Here is a 21,332-nt window from a genome sequence, read left to right as displayed (position 1 = left end):
GTTGTTGCCCTGAGTAGAATCTTGTATGCATCTTTCACAGGCTAATCTAAAGGTAGTGCTCATGGGAAGAATATCTTTTCTTTTTTTAGAATTTTTTAGAATCTTTTCTTTTTCTTTTTTTTTTTTCTTTTTTTAAAATACCAATTTTTCCACCCAGACCTTAGATTCTAAATACTAATCTTCACTAATGTGAACTCAAGGGTTCCTTGGAGAAAAGACTGATTCAGGGGTTGGAGCTGGGAAACAAAGGCCGCCCGAAATTTGGGGACATGTCAAAGACCCAGAAGCCAGCTTCTGTGGATTTCCACTGGCCAAATTTGAGTATTAAGTATTAAGGACAATAAGTGGAGTATAACTGGATAAAATAATCCATTAGTTCTTTCAACTAATAAAATAGATAAATGATTAAATAAAGGAGAAGAGGAAGCTCTTTTTTTAAAATTTGTTTATTTGAGAGAGAGTGCTCTAGAGTGCAGGTGCAGGGAGGGGGAGGGGCAGAGGGAAAGGGAGGGAGAATCTCAAGCGGACTTCCCACTGAGCATGGCTGTGGATGTGGACACAGATGCAGATGTGGGGCTTGATCTCATGACCCTGAGATCATGACCTGAGCTGAAATCAGGAGTTGGACACTTAACTGACTGAGCCACCCAGGTGCCCAGAGAAAGCTTTTTTTTTTTTTTTTTAAACCATAGAATGTTGACTAATAAGTATGAAAGGAGTAATGGAGGTATGAAATCACCATTTTGCGATCATCATAGTAAGAGTTGATTCAGGCAAATTTCATCAATGGATGCTAAGTCTGGGGTGAGAGGAGAGAGTTTCCTGAGGAACAAATTATGAACATGATCTCAAATTAACTCCCACAACTAATTAATTAATTACAGTAGAGAAATGGTAGCTATGTCATTGTGGGAAATGGACATTATGTGCTTCCAGATATGATACTTTGAGAAGAACATACCATGAATTATGTCATATTTAAGCTGAAAAGTTATAACCTGAGTCCGGTCATGAGGAAACAGCAGAAAAACCCGAATTGCAGGGTATTCAATAAAATGACTTGCCTGTATTCTTTAAAATTGTCAGTATTAGGAAGACAAAGGGAGTCTGGGAGTCCTTAGAGGTAAAGGAGACTACGTATGCTTGACCACCAAGTGAAGACATGACCCTCAGTTGAATCCTGTGTAAGAAAAAGACCACACTTTTTCAGGAACTATACCATAGTTACGTAAAAGCATATTCTTGTTTTTAGGAAAGCATGCGTATTAAGGGATAAAGAGCATGATATATACAATTTACCTGAAAAATTTAGAAAAAATAATACAGATGTAGCAAAATGTTATAATTTCATGAATCGGAGTAACGGGTATAAAGAAATTATTTTTTTTAAGATTTATTTATTTTTAGAGAGAGAGGGAGAGAGAGAGAATCTCCAGCAGATTCTCCACTGAGTGCATAGCCCAGGGAGGGCTCAGTCTCAACGATCCTGAGATTATGACCTGAGCCAAAACCAAGAGTCAGACACTTAACCACCTGAACCACCCAGATGCCCCTAAAGAAATTCTTTGTGACAGTCTGGCAGTTTTCTGTAAATTTGAAGTTGTTTCAGAATAAGACTTAAAACTATAATCCTTCAGCATTCAGTGCTGTCGCAAGACCTGAACTTCAGATGTTGATTAAGCAGAAGTATAGTGTAGTTGATTACATCGTCTGAAGGATCGCTAATGAATTGCTGCTTTAATCATGAGGGCCACTTTGGCATTTAGATGAAACTGAAGTAATGATTCCCCAAGTTGAATTTAGAAGTGCTTTTATAATTATGACTGTTTTCTGACTTTCATTGGTAAGGATTATGAGAAATTTTTCCCCTGTTACTGCATATTTGGTGTCTTTTATTCTTTGACACCAACCGGATGGCCAACAATTCAGTCCTTTTTCTAACACTTAACCTCCCAGAGTCAGCACAAACTCCACAGGCTAAGGGCTCTGTCCCACAAGACTCTCCCACCCCAGAGGCCAGTTGCAGCCCCCAGGAGTCGGAGCACCCAAACTTCTGACCAGCCAGCTGTAAGTCGGGGATTCCCACAAGCCTCTCCTCAGGTTTGACAGTTTATTAGAATGACTCACAGAACTCAGGAAAACACTTTCTTTATCTTACGGTTTATTATAAAGAATACAGCAGAGGAATAGCCAAATGGAAGAGATGCATAGGGCAAGTATGGGGGGAGCACCAAGCTGCCATGTCCTCTCTGGGTGGGCCCTACACCCAGCACCTTGATATGTTCACCAATGTGGAAATTCCCCAAACCTAATCACTTAGGGGTTTTTATGGCAGCTTCATTAAATCATTGGTGATCAGAAGTCTCCATCCCTCTCCCATCTGAAAAGTCAGAGGTCAGAAGTTGAGGGGTGAGTGGGGTGGATGGGACTCAAAGTTTCAACCCTCTAATTGCAGGGTTGAGGCCTCTGGGTGGTGACTAGCCTCTCTTTAGATAGCCCTAAGCTATCTAGGGGCCCACAAGAGTCACCTCATTACCATAAATTCAGAAAAGGAAGGAAGAAAGGGGCTTGTTATAAATAAAAACAGACGCTCCTCCCATCTCCGTAACTCAGGAAATTATAAGGGTTTTAGGAGTTCTGTCCAGAGAACCCAGGTGCAGAGACCAAATACATATTTCTTACTGTGCTACAAACTGTATCCCTTTTAGTTCACATTACATCGCTATAGTCAGAACCACTGAAAAAGTAAGGAGAACTGATTGTTCTATTGAGCTGCCCCAGTTTTGTTTGGATAATCTGAGAAACATGGGATTTTTCAGTAAATTTTTTAACATTGAGATAGAAAATGTTTTTAGTACTAGAAATGGTGTTAGTCGTCTTTGCTACATGATCACGTTCTTTTTTGATAATTGACATATTCAGGTTGTCCTTACTCTTTCACACCTATTCTTAAACTTAGTGAAGATTTTGCTCTTACAGGTTTACTTTGTATATCAGAGATTTAGCTGGATTTAATATGTGATCTGCCTCTGTAGACAGCCTTATGTAGTAGGTACTGAATGGATAGTCACTGATTGACTTAAATAGGAATGAATAGATGCTGTAATAATAGTAGGGACATTATGGTATAGTTGTAAAGAATTTGGGCTTGGAAATTAAACAGGTTTGGTTTCAGATTCCAGCTTTTCCTCTACCTGTGTGACTTGAGGCACATAAGTGACTTAACCTCAGTGTATATGTGGCTTAAAATGGTAATATTATTTCATATGACTTCAGGAATCTAAATTTTTAAGGATTAATGAGAATGTATAGTAAAGCACAATGTCTGCAATTATGAAAATACTTGAATGATAGCTGTAAATATTACCATTATAATTCAAAAGCATGTATTAGTCTGCTCAGAAGACTTTGCTTTTTATTATTTTTTTAAAGTTTTTATTTTAATTTTATTTATTTTTTAAGATTTTATTTATTTGACAGAGAAAGCACAAGCAGGGGGAGGGGCAGAGGGAGAGGGAGAAACAGACCCCCACTGAGCAGGGAGCCAGACGATACACGGCTCGATCCCAGCACCCTGGGATCATGACCTGAGCCGAAGGTAGACACTTAACCAGCTGAGCCACCCAGGCGCCCCTAAGTTTTTATTCAAATTCCAGTTAGTTAACATACAGTGTAATATTAGTTTCAGATATAGTGATTCAGCACTTCCATACACACCCTCTGTTCATCATGACAAATGCACTCCTTAATCCCCATCACATTTAATCCATCCCCCCAAACACCTCCCCTCTGGTAACCATCAATTTGTTCTCTGTAGTTAAAAGTCTGTTTCTCAGTTTGCCTCTCTCTCTCTTTTTTATCCCTCTTTGCTCACTTGCTTTATTTTTTAAATTCCACATACGAGTAAAATCATATGGTACTCGTCTTTCTCCAATTGACTTATTTTACTTAGCGTGATACCCTCTAGCTCCATCCATGTTGTGCAGGTGGCAAGATTTCATTCTTTTTATGGCTGATATTTCATTGTATATATACGCAACATCTTCCTTATCCATTCATCCGTCGATGGACACAAACTGTTTCCATAGTTTGTCTATTGTAGATAATGCTGCTATAAATATCAGGGTGCATGTATCCCTTTGAATTAGTATTTTTGTATTCTTTGGGTAAATACCTAGTAGTGTGATTGCTGGATTGTAGGGTGTAGTTCTGTTTTTAACTTTTTTAAAAATGAATTAATTTATTTGACAGAGAGCACAAGCAGTGGGAGTGGGAGGCAGAGGGAGAGGAAGAAGCAGGCTCCTCGCTGAGCAAGGAGCCTGATGCAGGGCTCAGTTCCAGGACCCTGGGATCATGACCTAGCAGAAGGCAGACGCTTAACTGACTGAGCCACCCGGGAGCCCCTATTTTTAACTTTTTGAGGAACCTTGCTAAGAAGGCTTTTTAAAAAAGATTATATTTATTGCAACACATGCATGCGCATGGGGGGAGGGGCAGAGGGAGAGAATCTCGAGCAGACTCCACTCTTAAGTGTGGAGCCCGTCATCGGGTTTGATCTTACAATCCCGAGATTATGACCTGAGCTGAAATCAAGAGTTGGACTTTTAACTGACTGAGCCACCCAGGCACCCCAGGAAGACTTTTTAAACAGAGTGTGTAGATGGGGGAATGAAAAGCTTGATACTCATGGCAGACTCGCTATCCTTGAAAAAGTATTATTTATATTATATAGTATATATAATATATACAGGTATATATGTACATTATATAATGTACATTCTACATTAAAAATTTTCTGTATTAAAATCTTAAGATTTGAAGGTGAAGAGCAAGCAGTTGCCATCTAGATCCTAGCCAAAATGTGGTATAGGGGAAGTTAGTCCTTTCTATCTTCCCTTCTCAGCACCTGTTGGGCCTCATCTTCCTCTGTACCTGAACTCTGCCTCTCTCAGTTTCCACTCTGTAATCCAAACTTCAAACTTCTGTTCTGTTACTGGGGCTTGGTTTTTAGGAAGGTCAGAGAGAAACAACCAAGTGTTAATTTTAATAATTTGTACTAATTAATAACTGGTGAGCAGAATTAATCTTGATTTATTTTGTCTTTTTTATTTTAAGATTTTAATTTTTTTTTTTAAAGATTCTATCTATTTTGTATCCCGCCACTGAATTGCTCTATAACTTCTAATAGTTTGGGAGTGGATTCTTTTGGGTTTTCCATATAGAGTATCATGTCATCTGCGAAGAGAGACAGTTTGACTTCTTCTTTGCTGATTTGGATACCTTTTATCCCTTTTTGTTGCCTGATTGCTGTTGCAAGGACTTCTAGTACTATGTTGAATAATAGTGGCGAGAGTGGGCATCCTTGTCGTGTTCCTGATCTTAAGGGAAAGGCTTCCAGCTTTTCCCCATTGAGAATGATATTTGCTGTAGGCTTTTCATAGATGGTTTTTATGAGATTGAAGAATGTACCCTCTATCCCTACACTCTGAAGGCTTTTAATCAGGAAAGGATGCTGTATTTTGTCACATGCTTTTTTTGCATCTATTGAGAGAATCATGTGATTTTTGGCTTTTTTTTTTTTTTTTTGCTGATAAAATCTAAGACACTGATAGATTTGCGAATGTTGAACCATGCTTGCATCCCAGGGATGAATCCCACTTGGTCATGATAGATAATCCTTTTAATGTAATGTTGGATCCTATCAGCTAGGATCTCGTTGAGGATTTTGGCATCCATATTCATTAGGGAAATCGATCTGTAATTCTCCTTTTTGATGGGGTCTTTGCCTGGTTTGGGGATCAAGGTAATATTGGCCTCATAGAATGAGTTTGGTAGCTTTCCTTCTGTTTCTATTTTTTGAAATAGCTTTAGGAGAATAGGTATTAGTTCTTCTTTGAATGTTTGGTAGAATTCCCCAGGAAAACCATCCGGGCCTGGAGTTTTGTTTTTTGGAAGGTTTTTTTTAATCACACTTTGTCTTTTCCTTATCCCATCTGGACTTAGTTATCTCCTCTTTTCCTACCCTTTTTTTTTTTTTTAAGTAGATATGTTTTTTATGATTACATCTTTATTTTCACTATTGGCTTATTAGCTGTACCTCTTTCTTTTCTTTCTTTCTCTCTCTTTCTCTCTCTTTTTTTGTTTAAAGTGGCTGTTCTGAGGTTTTAAAAATACCTTTAAACTACTCTACCTTCACGTAGTGTTACACCAGTTTACATATAAGAATCTTACCAATAGTATCCTTAGATTTCTTCCTCCCACTCTTTGTGCTATTCTTTTCCTACATTTTACCTACACATATGATACAAATCCCACAGTCCATTATTATTCCTTCAGCTTTAAACAGTTAATTATCTTCTAAAAAATTTTTTAAATGAGAAAAAATATTTTTAAAGATTTTATTTATTTATGACAGAGAGATAGAGAGCACAAGTAGGCAGAGCAGCAAGCAGAGGGAGAGGGAGAAGCAGGCTCTCCACTGAGCAGGGAGCCCGATGCGGGGCTCGATCCCAGGATTCTGGGATCATGACCCGAACTGAAGGCAGCCGCCTAACCAACTGAGCCACCCAGGCGCCCCAGAGAAAATATTTTTTATATTTGCCATTGCTGATGTTCTTTGTACATGGCTGTTGGGAAATGAATTACTCCCAGTCATGTGTGCTCTGGGGATTGTTCTGTCTGCTTCTGTATGCAGTCATTGGTAGTTTTCTAGTACTCAGTCACAGACTCGAGGGAACCCCTCTGCAGTTATCTGAAATTTTTTCTCTGCAGCCCCATCCTCTCATTTTGCCATGCAATTTCTAGGGACTTTATCTTCCTTAGCTCTAAATGCTCTTTCCCCAATTCAGCCAGTCTGCTAGACTCTGTTTGAGTTGCCTTGCCCCGCTCTGTGCCGTGGCCTAAAAATTCTCCCTGCAGTGAGCTGGGGTACTTGTAAGACTTACCGTATTTGTCTACTTCTCTCAGGAGTTACTCTCCCATCTGCCTGTTGTCCAGTGTCTAAAAACCATTATTTCATATATTTTGTCTGATTTTCTAGTTGTTAAGGCAGTAGGGTAAACCCAGTCCCTGTTATTCCATCATGACTAGGAGTGGAATTGTCAGTTTGAGTGAAGGATTAACTCTTAAGTATTAAAGAACTTTTTATAATCATATAGGATGTCAAATACAACTTTTGATTTTCCATATTGGTAAAAAATGTTTCAGAAAGGACGTTGCCAGTTTTTGTTTTAGATTAGATTGTACCTGATTTATTTATTTGCTTAAAAAGAAAAAAAGTAGTACCTTCAAATGCCTCCAGAATAAAAGGTGGTGGTCCCTCACCCATCTGGTTTCCAGCCACTACCACCATCGTTCTCCCATATGCAGACAATCTTTGTCATTAGTTTCTTGTGTATCCTTATGTGCTTTTGTTTTCATTTATAGACACATGTATTTTTATTACATATACTCAGCTGTGTATTCTTATTTACATACTGCCCTTTTTTTTAACTTCAGCATTATGTTTAAAAATTCTTCCTTTTTAGTACATAAAAAATATTTTATTTTAAAACTATATAGTATTCCATTTTATGGATTAAACCATAATTTATTTAGTCCCTTAATGGTAGATATCTGTGCCATTTTTAGTCTTCTGCTGTTATAAGTAGTGCTAAAATGAGTGACCTTGTACATATTTCATTTTGTGCATGTGCAGTTATATTAGTAGAAAACTTATGAGAAATGGAATTGTTGTGTCATAGGATAAATGTATTTTTAGTTTTGATGATTATTACCACATTGCACTCTATTGCAGTTACACCATTTTACATTGTCGCCTCCACAGTATGAGAGTGCCTTCCTCCCATATCCTCATCAGCATCAGATTTTTGTCTGTTTGTTAATTTTTAAGATGGCATCTCATTTAGTTTTAATTTGCAAATTTGTTATCATGAGTGAGATAGAGCATGTTTCCTGTGTTTAAGATCCATTTATGTGTCCTTTCTGTGCAGTTAGTATGCTTTACCCATTTTCCTGTTGAACTGTTAGAATTCTTCTCTCTCTCTCTTGCTTTAAAGATTTATTTAGTTTTTAGAGCATGTGTGAGAGACGGCAGGGGTGGGCAGAGTGAGAAGGGGAGAGAGAATCCTCAAGCAGACTCCCTGCTGAGGGTGAGGCCTGATGGGCTCAATCCCAGGACCCTGAGATCATGACCTCCGCCGAAGGCAGATGAAGGCAGATGCTTAACTGAGTGAGCCCCCAGGTGCCCCTTGAATAATCCAGTTTTATCTTAAAACTTTAGTGCAGCTTCATCATTAAAATGTATCCCAGGTACTAAAGTTCAAAAAGTGGAATTATAAGAAGTTACTCTGAGAAAGCAGGTAATAAGTTGATTTTAATACCTTCTAGAGACACTTTGTCTGCATGGGGGTATGAGATAATTTAATTTGTTACAGGTGTTGAATTAGCACAGTTCAAAATCAGGAGGCTTCGAATGTGGTCAGATCAGGTGATGGTTGGTGCTGAGAGCGCTTACTCTACTGCAACACCCTTATCTTTGTGCTGTAAAGGTCCCATTTTCCTTTCAGTGTATTAATTTGAAGAGGGGGAAAGAGTTGTGTGGCCACTCATTAAACAGTGTTTTATGTGTTTCGCTTGCCTCTTTGCCGTATGTTCTGTCATGATCACTGTGCTATTTGGGATGCATTCTTTCACTTGGAGCAGTATGACTTGAAAACTGAATGGTGGGTAAATAATGATTAGTCTCCACATAAACAGAGTAGCCTTTTTACAGGTAGCAGAGTTCACATCTTATAAGTAAGCTAACATTTTTGTGCTTCTAGTGATTGTTATTTTACTTGTTGACAGTTTCATAAACTCATGCAGTCTTTGAGAAAGTTCAAGATAGTGGTGCTATTTCAGTATTTACAATTAAGTATGTAGATCAAAGCATGATATATTTTGGCTAAGAAAGTATTAGAACAACTTTTATTTGAATGGGAATATCATATAGTTTTATCTGCTTGTACCTCCTAGTCATAAAATAGATTTAGCTCACTTTAAGTAAAGTTGTCCAAATATTTAAACATAAAGTAATTTAAATTCAAGTTTAACTTTGATTAAGCATAATTTAAATAATCTTAAATTACATACTTAAAGTAATTCCATGCATGGATCTTCTATGTAATGAAACTCATTATGTTTAATTTTCCCAGCAGAAATTCAGGAAGCAAAAGCTCCCAGTCCTTCCATAAACCGGCAAACCAGCATTGAGACGGATAGAGTGTCTAAAGAGTTCATAGAATTTCTCAAGACCTTCCACAAGACAGGCCAAGAAATCTATAAGCAGACCAAGATGTTTTTGGAAACAATGCATTACAAAAGGGTAGGTTGAGAGTAACACTTAGAAACATAGTTTTGGTTTTAGGAAAGGTCTTAGAGATAATCTAGTGTAACTTTGTCACTTTACACCTGGGAAAATCAAGACCCAGAGATGTTAAGTTACTTACCTAAGAAATGTCACTGAACCAAGTTAAAACCCAACTCCCAAGCTAGTACTTTTCCACCGCAAGTCAGTGGCGTTTGGATCATCTTTGCACGGAAAGTCTGACACAAGCCACTTGTATTGTGTACTTTAGTAATAAGCCTTCCTAACTGGTCACCTTGTAAGTAGTATAAACCTCCAAGAGAAAGAACGTAGTAGACCTTGAACTCTAAGTAACAGTTGTTAGACCAAGTAGCATTCATGTCAGGGTTTTTTGGTTGTGTTTTGTTTTGTATTTTGATACAAAATACCTCTCCTTGCTCAGGTAGAGAAGGGAAAGCTAGAATTTGGATGTGGAAAGGGACCTTAGCAACTATCCGGGTTCAGTCCCTTTATTTTATAGATGGGGAAAGTGAGAGCCAGAGAGGATAAGGGACTTGTCAAGGTTACACAGCTACATTCTGCCCATGTCAGAACCAGAACTTGTGCCTTCCGCATGTGTGTCTTTAACCCGTAATTTCAGTTGTAATAATTCATAAGACTACTTGTAAAGGGACTCATTTTTGTAAACAATGAGCAATTTGTTTGTAACATTCTTCACCCATTAAACTCAGAATTAGCTCTAAAAGCCCCTTCTGTGAAGTGAGGAAGTCTTGAAAAGAAAAAGAGAATAAAGAAAGCAGCAAGGTGGTGAACTGCTTGGCTGTATTCCAGCTGTGGTCAGGATCACTAGGCTAATAAGCAGTCATCTTCTGCCAAAATATTTTTTAAATACTGAATTCAGTTAGTAGAAGAGAAAAGAAGCTTTCTTGTTTTTTGGTGTGCAGTTACACTAAGTAAGCAGCCCCCTCTTTCCCCTCAAAGTATTTGTAAGCAGATAGTAACATTTAAAGAAAGCATAGAATTGAGGTTTTGAGTTAGAAGCAATGGTAGCCTTCCTCAGTATGGAAACATCAGAGCTCATGTGGTGTACAACTTTCATTTCTTAACCAGAGATAAAAACTAAGGCTTTGTAGTTCTTTATTCTTTAGCCCATACAGAATGTTTACGGGATATCTATACTCTTTTGGCGTATATACTTCAGTACATATAGCACATATACTATATAATGCTGAATTTTAGAAAACCAATCAGCTCATGTGGTCAGCTCATTAGAACCGATTTATTCATTTCTTTTGCCCAGAACTATAATGTGCTCTGGTTCTGTAATAATTTAATTGACTTTTAAATCAATACACTAAAGTATAATCAGTAATTAACTGATGCAGATACCTTCATGCCTAACTGTTTTCAAGGCATCACTAACTGATGTCAGAGAACTGGATAGGGCCTCAGATTGCTTCCATTTCAAGAGCCATCTTGCAGCCTGTTCTGCATTTCTACATAAGCCCTAAATGTTCTGTGGCTAGTGGCCAAGTCTTACGCATGTGTGTTTAGCATCTAGCAGAATACGTGGCGCGTACCTGATAATGAACAGACATTTGTTAAACTGAAATGTCCCTGGAGAAGTCCCTAGCCTTTCGCTGCAAGTTAAATGTCCTTTCAAATAAATGAAACAGTTTGGTTTTTTTTAAAGATTTTATTTATCTATTAGAGCACGAGCGAGCACAAGCAGAGGAGCGGCAGGCAGAGGGAGGGGGAGAAGCAGGCTCCCCGCCGAGCAAGGAGCCCCACGCAGGGCTTGATCCCAGGGTCCCGGGATCATGACCCTAGCCAAAGGCTAGACACCCAATGACTAAGCCACCCAGGCACCAGTGAAACTGTTTTTTATACCAGAATGAACCAGTGTTAACTATCTTCAGATCACTTAATCATTAAATTTCTTGAGAGAATTAGATTGATGGGGTGCCTGGGTGGCTCAGTCCTTAAGCGTCTGCCTTTGGCCCAGGGCGTTATCCCAGGGTACTGGGATTGAGCCCTGCATCGGGCTCTCTGCTCCACTGGGAGCCTGCTTCTTCCTCTCCCACTCCCCCTGCTTGTGTTCCCTCTCTCGCTGGCTGTCTTTCTCTCTGTCAAACAAATAAAATCTTTAAAAAAAAAAAATTTTTTTTGAGAACAGCTTGGGATGGTTGCTGTCAGGTAATGTAGTGAAAACTGCTCTGTCTACTCAGTTCACCAAAAACTCAAAACCTTAACTTAGGCTTAGACTTAAGACTCCAAAACCTTAACTTTAATGTCACTCTCAAGAGGTAGACTTTCTAAGTCATCTTCTTCTAATGACCTACACAATATGCAAACTCATTCTTATATGTTCGAGTCCACCCTGGTGACATTGCCATTAACTGGTAATTCTTTTTTTTTTTTTTTTTGAAGATTTTATTTATTTGAGAGACAGAGAGAGCACGAACAGGGGGAGGGGTGGAAGAGAGGTAGAAGCAGACTCCCTGCTGAGTGGGGAGCCCAACTCAGGGCTCAGTCCTGTGACCCTGAGATCATGGCCTGAGCTGAATCAAGAATCAGCTGCTTAACCGAGTGAGCCACCCAGGCGCCCAACTGGTGATTCTTTCTACTGCGTCCCACAGTAGTAGTCTTCCCAAAATTTCTGAGGTTCAGAACAAAGAGCCACTCTTGCCCACATTTTTTTCTTTTTCTTTTTTTTTTTAAGATTTTATTTACTTATTTGACAGAGAGCACAATTAGGGGGGAGCAGCAGAAGAACAGGGAGAAGCAGGCTCCCCACTGAGCAGGGAGTCCAATGTGGGGCTCGATCCCAGGACCCCAGGATCATGACCTGAGCAGAAGGCAGCCGCTTAACTGACTGAGCCACCCAGGCGCCCCTCCCACATCTTTTTCCACTGCATTCCTGTTTTCTCTAATCCTAGTGTATGCCAGTGGTGAGCAGCCTTTCCACACACGGATCAAGTCTAGACAATTAAATATTTACAGAATTGCATTGAAAAGGTTGGGGGTTTTTCCATCCATTTTATCTTTGTCATGAAACACCTTATCTGTACTCAGACTTTTTTGTTTTTTTTAATTTCCTCATCCCAAAAGGGTATCTCTTTGGGCTGAAATTTCGTTGAGCCCCTACATAATTCATACACGCTGCGGTAATGGAATGCAGTGCTTTACTGTTCAACAAATAACTGTTTGCTAAGATTCTTCTTAAGCTGGTTTATTTTGCCATTTTATTTTTTTGATTAATCTTATTAGCTATTTAATATTAAAATATGTATTTCTTATAGTTCCTTTTCATATGCTTTAGAGTAAGAGGTATTTTTATGGCAAACAAGATAGGCAGCTACATCATTAACAGAATCCATTTATATTTATGTTATCAGACACTTTTCTTAGAAGTCATCATAGCAAGAATTTAAATTTTACTGAGGAGATGGCTGATGGGGGGGTCGCATATGCAGAAGAATCTAAGAAGAATTTGCAAGGTTTAGTTTTTTAAACTTATCATTACAAAAATAACTAGAATTTAAGAATCTCACTGTAAGAACCATGCTTTCAGTAGGCCTAAGAGTGGCCATAGATTCCAGGATGTAAATGGTCACCAAAGAAATGAAGGATGTATAGGTTTATTTTGTCATTTGGACAAAACCTATGTGCCCAGGGTAATTTTAAAGTATTATAGAGACCCAACTAGATGTTAACCTTTTCCATCATAACTAGAAAACCCTGTTTTTTTTTAACTTAATGAGATCCCTGCCCAAAAAATGAAGAATTTTCCCCACAAGTTTATTTATATGAAAACGTTTTCAAAACACACACAAAACAGACTGCAGTTAAATCAAAAAGATTCTTTTGCTGCCCAAATTGTTTAAATCCTGCCCTTGTTAATTATTAATAAATCCTTCAGAAACACTCTCCCCTATTCTGAAAGCATAGCCTGTGGTACTCTGTACTTCCTGAAAACACATACTCTTTAATTTATTGGATATTGAACTAAAGCTTTTTAATAAGTGAATTTTGTGGTAAAAGATTTATTTATTATTTTAGAGAGTGAGAGCAAGAGAGCAAGGGAGGGGGCAGAAGAAGAGGGAAAGAGAAACTCAAGCGCACTCCATGCTGAGTGCATAGCCCAACACAGGGCTCACAACCCTGAGATCACAACCTGAGCCGAAACCAAGAGTCAGATGCTTAACCAACTGCATCACCCAGCACCCCTCTCGATGCAGTTTTTAAAATAAGTTTCCTTTATTAGCAGTCATTCAGGTATGCTTTTTCCCTTACTAAAGAAGCAAACACAATGGAAGACCTTTTGCTACTTTCATTGTTCTATTCCCAGCCATTCATTGTATAAAATTCGGTATCACATTATATAAATTTATAAGTTTTCCCATGTTAATTCTCTTGAAAAGCTGTTTTTCTAAACCTGAGAAAGGAAAAATTATAGTTTAAAATGTGGCTAGATCTTCATTTCACTTCTCTTCCTCAGTGTAAATAGGAAGATAGATGTCCTCCTATGCCTTAAAATGACTTCACTTTTCTAAACCACATGTATATGCAAGGAGTAGTTTGCCCTGCTATGCAATTACTGTTCAGAGAGCAGAAGTATGTATCCAAGACAAAGAAACTTTAATTAGCAAAATAGGCTTTAATCATCGTAAGAAAATTGGGGAACGGGAATGGGGGAGTAACCCAGGACACAATTTTAAAATTAGAAGCACAGGGGCGCCTGGTAGTGCAGTCGTTAAGCATCTGCCTTCGGCTCAGGGCGTCATCCCGGCGTTCTGGGATCGAATCCCACATCGGGCTCCTCGGCTGGGAGCCTGCTTCTTCCTCTCCCTCTCCCCTGCTGTGTTCCCTCTCTCGCTGGCTGTCTGTCTGTCACATAAATAAATAAAATCTTAAAAAAATAAAAATAAAAAAAAATAAAATTAGAAGCACAAAGGAAGAGAAATGAGGTGACAAGCAATGGGAAAACATCTGAGCTGGTACAACCTGTATGTCAAAAGAACTAAAAGTAGATAAAAGGTTGAGTTGATAACTATGTGGAAATTGATGAATGAGTAAAATAAGAACATATATAGAAGAATATGTGAGAGAAAGTTTAAAACATTGTTGAGTTGAACCATGATGGCTCAGCGGGTCAGGCTGTCAAGACAGGCTCCCACCTTTGGCATCGCCTCTCAGGCCCTCTCCTGTTGTGCACAGCTACAAAACAAAAGGACAGTGGCCAGAGTGGAAGAGAGGACATGGGTCAGAATGGAACAGAAGAGAGATACTTCCTCTACAGAGAAGGTACTCCTGGAAGAGAAGGTCACGTTAGAAGAGCAACTAGAAGAGCCTATGGAAAAATAAAAGCGAGGGTTGGCAGATGCCGAGAACTTATTGCAGAGGAGCCAAAACTGGTGGAGGAGGCAAAATTATATGGTATTTAGGAATTCTGCAAGGACTCGCTAGAGGTCGGAGACATTTTGGAGAAAGCAGCACAATGTGTGTTCCGAACGAGAAAATTGAAGATGATAACCCTATAAAATTTATAGAAAAACCTATAGAAGAGGTTCGGAATGACTGAAGTCCACACTCAGAAGGTGTTCAGAAAACACAGCTAACTCACACTGAGCCGGTCGTGGTTCAGACTGAGCCGAGCATGACCTTATAGGTGTGAGGGCCTCTCAGGCCCTCTCCCGCTGTGCACAGCTACAGGTGTGAGGCTGTATTCTGAATTCTTGTTGAAGGGGAAGAGCTGGGCACAGCTCTGCTGGTGAACAAGGTGAGGTACCAGCTGATGGCACACACCAAGACCAACCCTGGTGGGCATGGTGACAGAAGCTTAGCTGCCTCTAACTTGTCGCCATAACTCTTGAAAGGCTGCGTCATCTTTTCTTAGCTATGAGTACTTTTGACCTTTTCCCAAACCTTGTTGGAAAACCCAAGTGGCTGAACACACAGTTGCATTAATGAACTCTAATTTGGGAGTCTGTTCATTGATTTTTAGGATTCCATGTTTAATCCTTTCACATACTTAGAGCAGAGGCCAGTGGCACACTACCAGAGCTCTAGAGTATCGTGAATAAGCTTTATCTGCTCAAACTCTGGTGACATCAAAGCATCTTAAACGAATACAGTGTCTTTGGGAATTCTGTGTGGCTACATGGCCATGCCTGGCTGCCCTGTGGTTCTCCGAGGCATCTCACTGTAACGTGTGAGTTACCAGAATGCTTAGCCCAATACCCATTGCATTCAGTGAATGAAAGGCAAGAGTTTAAACATTTTTCTTGCTAAAGAAAATTTAATGATGACCTTTGTAAAGAACATACGAGCTCATTTGTAACTAGTAACTAGCCAGCTGCTAAAAATGATCAACTACTGGCTTTTCCTTCGAGATGTGGAAGGAACACATGTACTTTAACAATTCTTACCACCTTTATTTTGCCAGTAATTGAATTTGACAAAAATCAATTACTTTTTTGCCGTGTTTTGTTCATCTAAATGTAGAAGTGTTTAAATCTGTATTCAGCCAGCTGCAAATGACTCAGGGTATCTTCCCTGATAAGAACAACTGTCTCAAAATATGAGAACCACACGCTTGGTCTACCTTAGATGTTAATGTTTAATTTTAAATTTTTACTTAAGAGGATTAAAGCCGTAATATATTTGTTTTCCTAAAAAAAAAATTTACTGAAGGCAACAGGAACCAACAGTTCAAAAAATATGGACAAAACTAACACCTAAATAAATCAGACAGTTAACTACAGTACAAAAGAAACTTAACCCAGAAAACAAATCATGGAATTCCAGATTCTAAAGATGAGAATTTCAGATGAATGACATAGAAAACACAATTAAGGAATAGTCAAAGTTTTCAAAATAGGTTGGGGAAAAAAAAGATTTCAACCAGACAATTAAGAAAGTATATAGATTACCTCTCAGTATTCAAAGGATTTCACCCACTTGTCAAACATTTAAACTACAAAGGAAAAATTTTTAGGAAAAAAAAATAAGATGGCTTTATATGCAGACATTATAGAAAAGATGAACCCAGGCAATAGCTTAAAAATACTTAAGGAAAGGGGTTCATTTACATGGCTAGACTGTGATTTTTCTGAGAAAACTGAAAAAACATTTTGGAATTTTGTAGAACCTAAAAATTTACCAACACAAATCTGCTCTCACTAAGCTTCTTCAATAAGAACTGTGAAGGATCTGAGATTTTCCCTACTTGCAAGTTCACAAGTTAGCCTGCCATCATTTTGTGGGTGCTGGCAGAAGACCCAAGTCTCCTGGGTCAGAAAAGAAGGCCGGTTTATCACTCAAGCAGTGGTCATATCCAGAGTATATGGGCATTTGCACCAATTCCCTGAGTATCAGTTCCCACGGGGCATGCAAAGAGCAGATAATGCCTGTGCCTGCAGTGAGTAAGCTGAGATAAGAGGGTCTTTTATAGGGGCGCCTGGGTGGTGCAGTCGTTAAGCGTCTGCCTTTGGCTCAGAGTGTGATCCTGGCATTATGGGATCGAGCCCCACATCAGGCTCCTCCGCTATGAGCCTGCTTCTTCCTCTCCTACTCCCCCTGCTTGTGTTCCCTCTCTCACTGGCTGTCTCTATCTCTGTCGAATAAATAAAATCTTAAAAAAAAAAAAAAAAGAGGGTCTTTTATAATGGGCAGTCAGCTTGCCTGACCTTTGCCTCACATGGAAACATTATCTTTATTATGCTGGACCGTAGACAATCTGCCCTTTCACTTGAGGGAGGCACTATCTCTGTCTTCCAAGGATATCTTTACAGCTGTCCTTGAAAAGATCGTGCAGAACAAAGGCAGTCCATAGCTCTCCTCACAAGATACGTAGAAATAGAGGAGATCTATATAGAATTGTCTCCCAGTGTTTTTATAGTAGTATAAAGGAGGGGCAATGATACATGGTCACGTTTATTTCTTCTTTCATTCAGCTAATTGAGCACTAGCCCTATGCCTGGCCCTGTTGTGGAAACTGAGGATATGGTGGTCAGCAGTGCCCTTGGGGAGCTCACATTTTAGTGGAGAAAACAGATAATAAACAGATTTGTAATACAGCATAGTGGAAAATAGATAATAAACAGATTGGTAATACAGTGTAGTGGTTAAGTCCTACAAAGAATTGAAAACAGGGTAAGAGGACAGAGTGGCAGGGGAATTATTTTAAATTGTAAAATAAACACTGTAAGGAAGAGTAGGTCTGTGCAATATAAATAGACATTTTCCGAATAGTGACAGAATTACAGTGATTGTGTGAAGCAGGGGGAGGAATAGGTGATTCATTGCCACTAGTACAACAGGCCATTTAGGCCCCTAAAAGGTCACAGTGTTTTTAGTTAGAAGTAAGTACTAGTAATAATCGTAAGAATCAATGTGGTTTAAGTGTTGAGATTTGGTGCGAATGAAAGGTAGCCATGTCTAAGGTACCTAGGTAGATGAAAAGAATAGATAATCTATTGTGGAAGGTACACAAACAGAAAGAATAACAAGTAAAATTATAGCATCATAAAGGAAAATAAAAATATTACTGTTAAAATGCTAAGTGAACCCCCATATCATAAAAAAATTAGATTTACAGTCTTAATAGTAAAAAAGTCTCATCTCACAAACTCCATAATGATAGTCCTTTTGTTGATTTAAACCCACTCTGTTTGCTGAAAGAATTTGAAAAGATTTACAGAATGATTTAAAGGAAGAATAAGAGAAGAAGAGGATAATTTGATAGTATTTAGAATTTATAAACATGTTCTTATGAGCACGTTCTTCACGTAGCTGCTGCTTAGAATGACCCACTTGAAAGTCCAGGCATAGTGTTAAAACTAGTTCTCTGAAGAAATATTCCCAGTGGGCTTGAAATTGTTTAGTCCATGGCTATATTTGTCTGGTAGTGCAGGGATGAAGCTTAGAGAATTTACAGTACAAATTTCACTGATCAATTCGTAGAGGAGGGCTAGATAGGAAACAAAAGCTTGAGATCTCATTGGGAAGCAGCAGCACAGAAAGGAAAGCCATGTGTTGGACAAACTGAGCATGCCCAGAGAGCATCCCATCCTGCCTCCACATAGAGGCAGCAGCAGGAGCAGGTGGGTGGGGTTAGGACTTTTCTCAGAGTAGCAGTGGATCTGCTGGAGTTCACACCACAGAGCACGAAGGAGACATCCTTTCTCGTGAACACTACTAGAAACACCACTGCTAACTCACATGGATATTAGTATGAAGCAAGAATACTTACTGCTGCTGCCCGTACCTATTTAGAGAAGATTGTTGAAGATAGATGGAATAAGAAAGAAAGTAAAAGATTTACCCTATGCCCCACAGTACTTTGTCCTTCTGGTTTATAATTTTCATAGGATATTATAATTACTTATTTGCACTCAGTCTTCGCATTCAAGGGGAATGCTCTCTGAGCATTTTATTAATTTTTTTATACTTGTCTGGTACAGTGGCTGGCAATTCTAATCATGCAGCAAGTGCTTTAGAGTGGATAGAAATATAATTTCCGTGAAATTCAGGGAGAATGATCTCATCAGGAAAATCCAAGTGTGCTAATAGGGGTGTAAAATTAGCAACATGACAAGATAAGTTCACAAAGTTCAGTTAGTCATAGTATGACTTGCTGGTGGTAAAAAGCTGAAGAGCCTAGCACAGCATTAAAAAATAGTAATTTTGAAAGATAATAGCAATGAATGACATTAAATCTGAACACTCTAATAAGGAAAGTTAGACGGTCATTCCAAGAATTAAAAGACTGAGGATTGTATCTTGGATCTAGCTAAGAAAAATTTAAATGACAATGTTATATTTATTCTAGAAAAAACAAATATACCATATAATCTTTTTGTGAGGTGGTGCGGAGAGCACGAATTTGGTAGGAAAGATTTGTAAAATCTGGCCAACTTCAAAATATATCCTAAAGTGAAAGACATCACAACTAGGTGAGAGTTTGATTAAAAAATTAAAATATAGGACAGTGAAATAAACCAGGGATTCCAGAAATAAATTCAGTTTCTCAGGAGCCGGTTATGTGACAACTGCTGCTGAAAAAGACAGGGAAGTCCGTATATAGATTACTTACGGTCTGTATTCCATGCTGTGTGCCTTACACTCCCGCCAAATAAAGAATTAAACATGAAAAAACTTAGAAGTAAATTAGCAAAGTAGAGTAGGATGTTTATTTCAACTGTAGAGATATTTATTTCTGTGGAGAAATTTAAAACAATTTTCGGGTTGCAATTGAACTGTCTTAAGAATTGTTGTTAAGGACCAGGTAAAAGGTTTAGTATATTAACTTTTTTAAAAATCTGTGTAATGAAAAATAAAAGATAAAGTAGAAAGCAGCACTGAGAACTTGCGGCGAATATAAACAAAAGCTTAACATTTCAAAATGTATAAAATTTACTTAGTACCGAGTTCTTACTAGACAAGGGATCGATTTTAATTCAACCAAATGGCTCTTATATAAATAACTAGTTAAGAAAGCAACAAGAGCTGCTGTCAGGCTTGTCAAAGAGCTCTGTAAGCCCCGTGAGACCCACAAAGTTATTTTGACTAAGGGAATGAAGGACAACTTCTTAAAAGAGGTGAGGTGTGAGCGGAGCCTTTCTTGGATAGCTGTCAGAAGACTGGAGAGCAGTAAAAGTCATGCAGACAGAGAATAACTTGATAGTGTTAGAGAGGGGGGGCGGCTAAAGCAGACGCTCAGAACACTCGGTAACCTGGCAGGGGAAGCGGGAAGGGGGAGGGAGGCTGGTGCTGAGTGCAGGCTTCAGCGTCCATCTGATGGACAGCCATTGGAGGTGTGGCGCTCAGGTGATAAGCTGACTTTGTGCCCAGATCTGAATCGGAGATGACCAGTTGGACTGTGGTGTGTAGGATAGATTAGAAAGTGAGATCAGAGTTGGGGAGAGCAGCTGTACTCGAGGTGAAAGGTGACGAGAGCCCAAACCAGGGAAGGATGGGTGGGAGAGACATTGTAAAAGGCAGAAGGGCAGGGCTCCAAGACATGCTTTGGGATTTAAGCCAGAGTGGCAGGGTCTGCATGCTCTCACCAGTTAGTTTACTTTTACATTTTGGACACCCAATTATGTGACTATTTTTGTCTTACTGATGATTGCTAGAAAGTTTAGTTAGCGACAGATGTTGGGCTGACACGACTAATTTCTGTATCTTCAGGGACTGCATTTTTCTGTTATTGTTTCTAGCTCCATTTTCTGTTTCTCTCCATGTTTTAGTTTTTATCATCTAGTTAATTGTGCTGAACTGTGTTTATATTTTATGTGGACTTTATTCTTTAGAAGAAAATAGGGAATAAATATACATATTATACCCATATAGTCAGTAAACCCAAAGGAAAATTATAAAGCCCAGTGTTGTAGGGACCATGGAGAAGTAAACACACATATATGGCTAATGGCTGGACATTGAAGTTTCTGAGGATTGTATCTAGCAGTAGGTACTTAGAGCTGTAAAGTTGTTCATATTTATTAAACTGTTAATGTCACTCTTGAAAATGTATCATGAAGAAATAACCCAAGAGAAATAGTCCACACAATTATTTGTAGCTGCAGTACATAATAGTGAAAAAAAAAGAAGGAACCCAAAGGCACAGTGGTAGACTGGTTAAATAAATCATTTAATATAGTGGAATGTGAGCCACCAGAAATGACTAAGTAGATCAGATAAATAGAAATGTACATAAATGTATAAATTATCAAAATATGCATTATACCCATGTAAGAATGAATATATATATATAGAGAGAGAGAGCGCGCAAAAAGAAGTAAGAAGAGGTCATGAGAGTTATAAATAACTTTAAAGGATAGGTTTTTCTCCTCTGCAGAGTTAATATAATTGGTAGGTACTTTTGAGATTAGCACCAGTTAAGGAGTGCATTTTGGAAACTGTAAAATTTAGAGCTTTACACATGATCTTTCTTCAGCTACCAAGCAGCTTCTTTGTCCCT

At 38.7% G+C, this 21,332-nt stretch overlaps 1 protein-coding gene and 1 pseudogene across 5 annotated transcripts in view; both read left to right on the top strand.

Moving 5' to 3' along the window:
- Window positions 1–21,332, top strand: part of RABGEF1 (RAB guanine nucleotide exchange factor 1) — a 66,644-nt gene that overhangs the window by 25,562 nt on the left and 19,750 nt on the right. For 4 of the 5 annotated variants that reach the window (XM_045786127.2, XM_045786128.2, XM_045786126.2 and 1 more), the window contains exon 4: window positions 9,195–9,364. In XM_045786127.2, the coding sequence (XP_045642083.2) occupies window positions 9,195–9,364 (170 nt within the window). The remainder of the gene's footprint in view (window positions 1–9,194; window positions 9,365–21,332) is intronic. The other variant, XM_045786129.2, reaches the window with a different exon arrangement.
- LOC148110480 (grpE protein homolog 1, mitochondrial pseudogene) lies at window positions 9,372–21,332 on the top strand (annotated as a pseudogene).

Source organism: Ursus americanus, chromosome 2 (genome assembly GCF_024610735.1).
Source record: "Ursus americanus isolate L20-20 chromosome 2, mUrsAme1.1.p, whole genome shotgun sequence".
NCBI lineage: Eukaryota > Metazoa > Chordata > Mammalia > Carnivora > Ursidae > Ursus > Ursus americanus.
The sequence above is the reverse complement of the archived record's forward strand: the minus strand, read 5'-3'. Positions and strand labels throughout refer to the sequence as shown.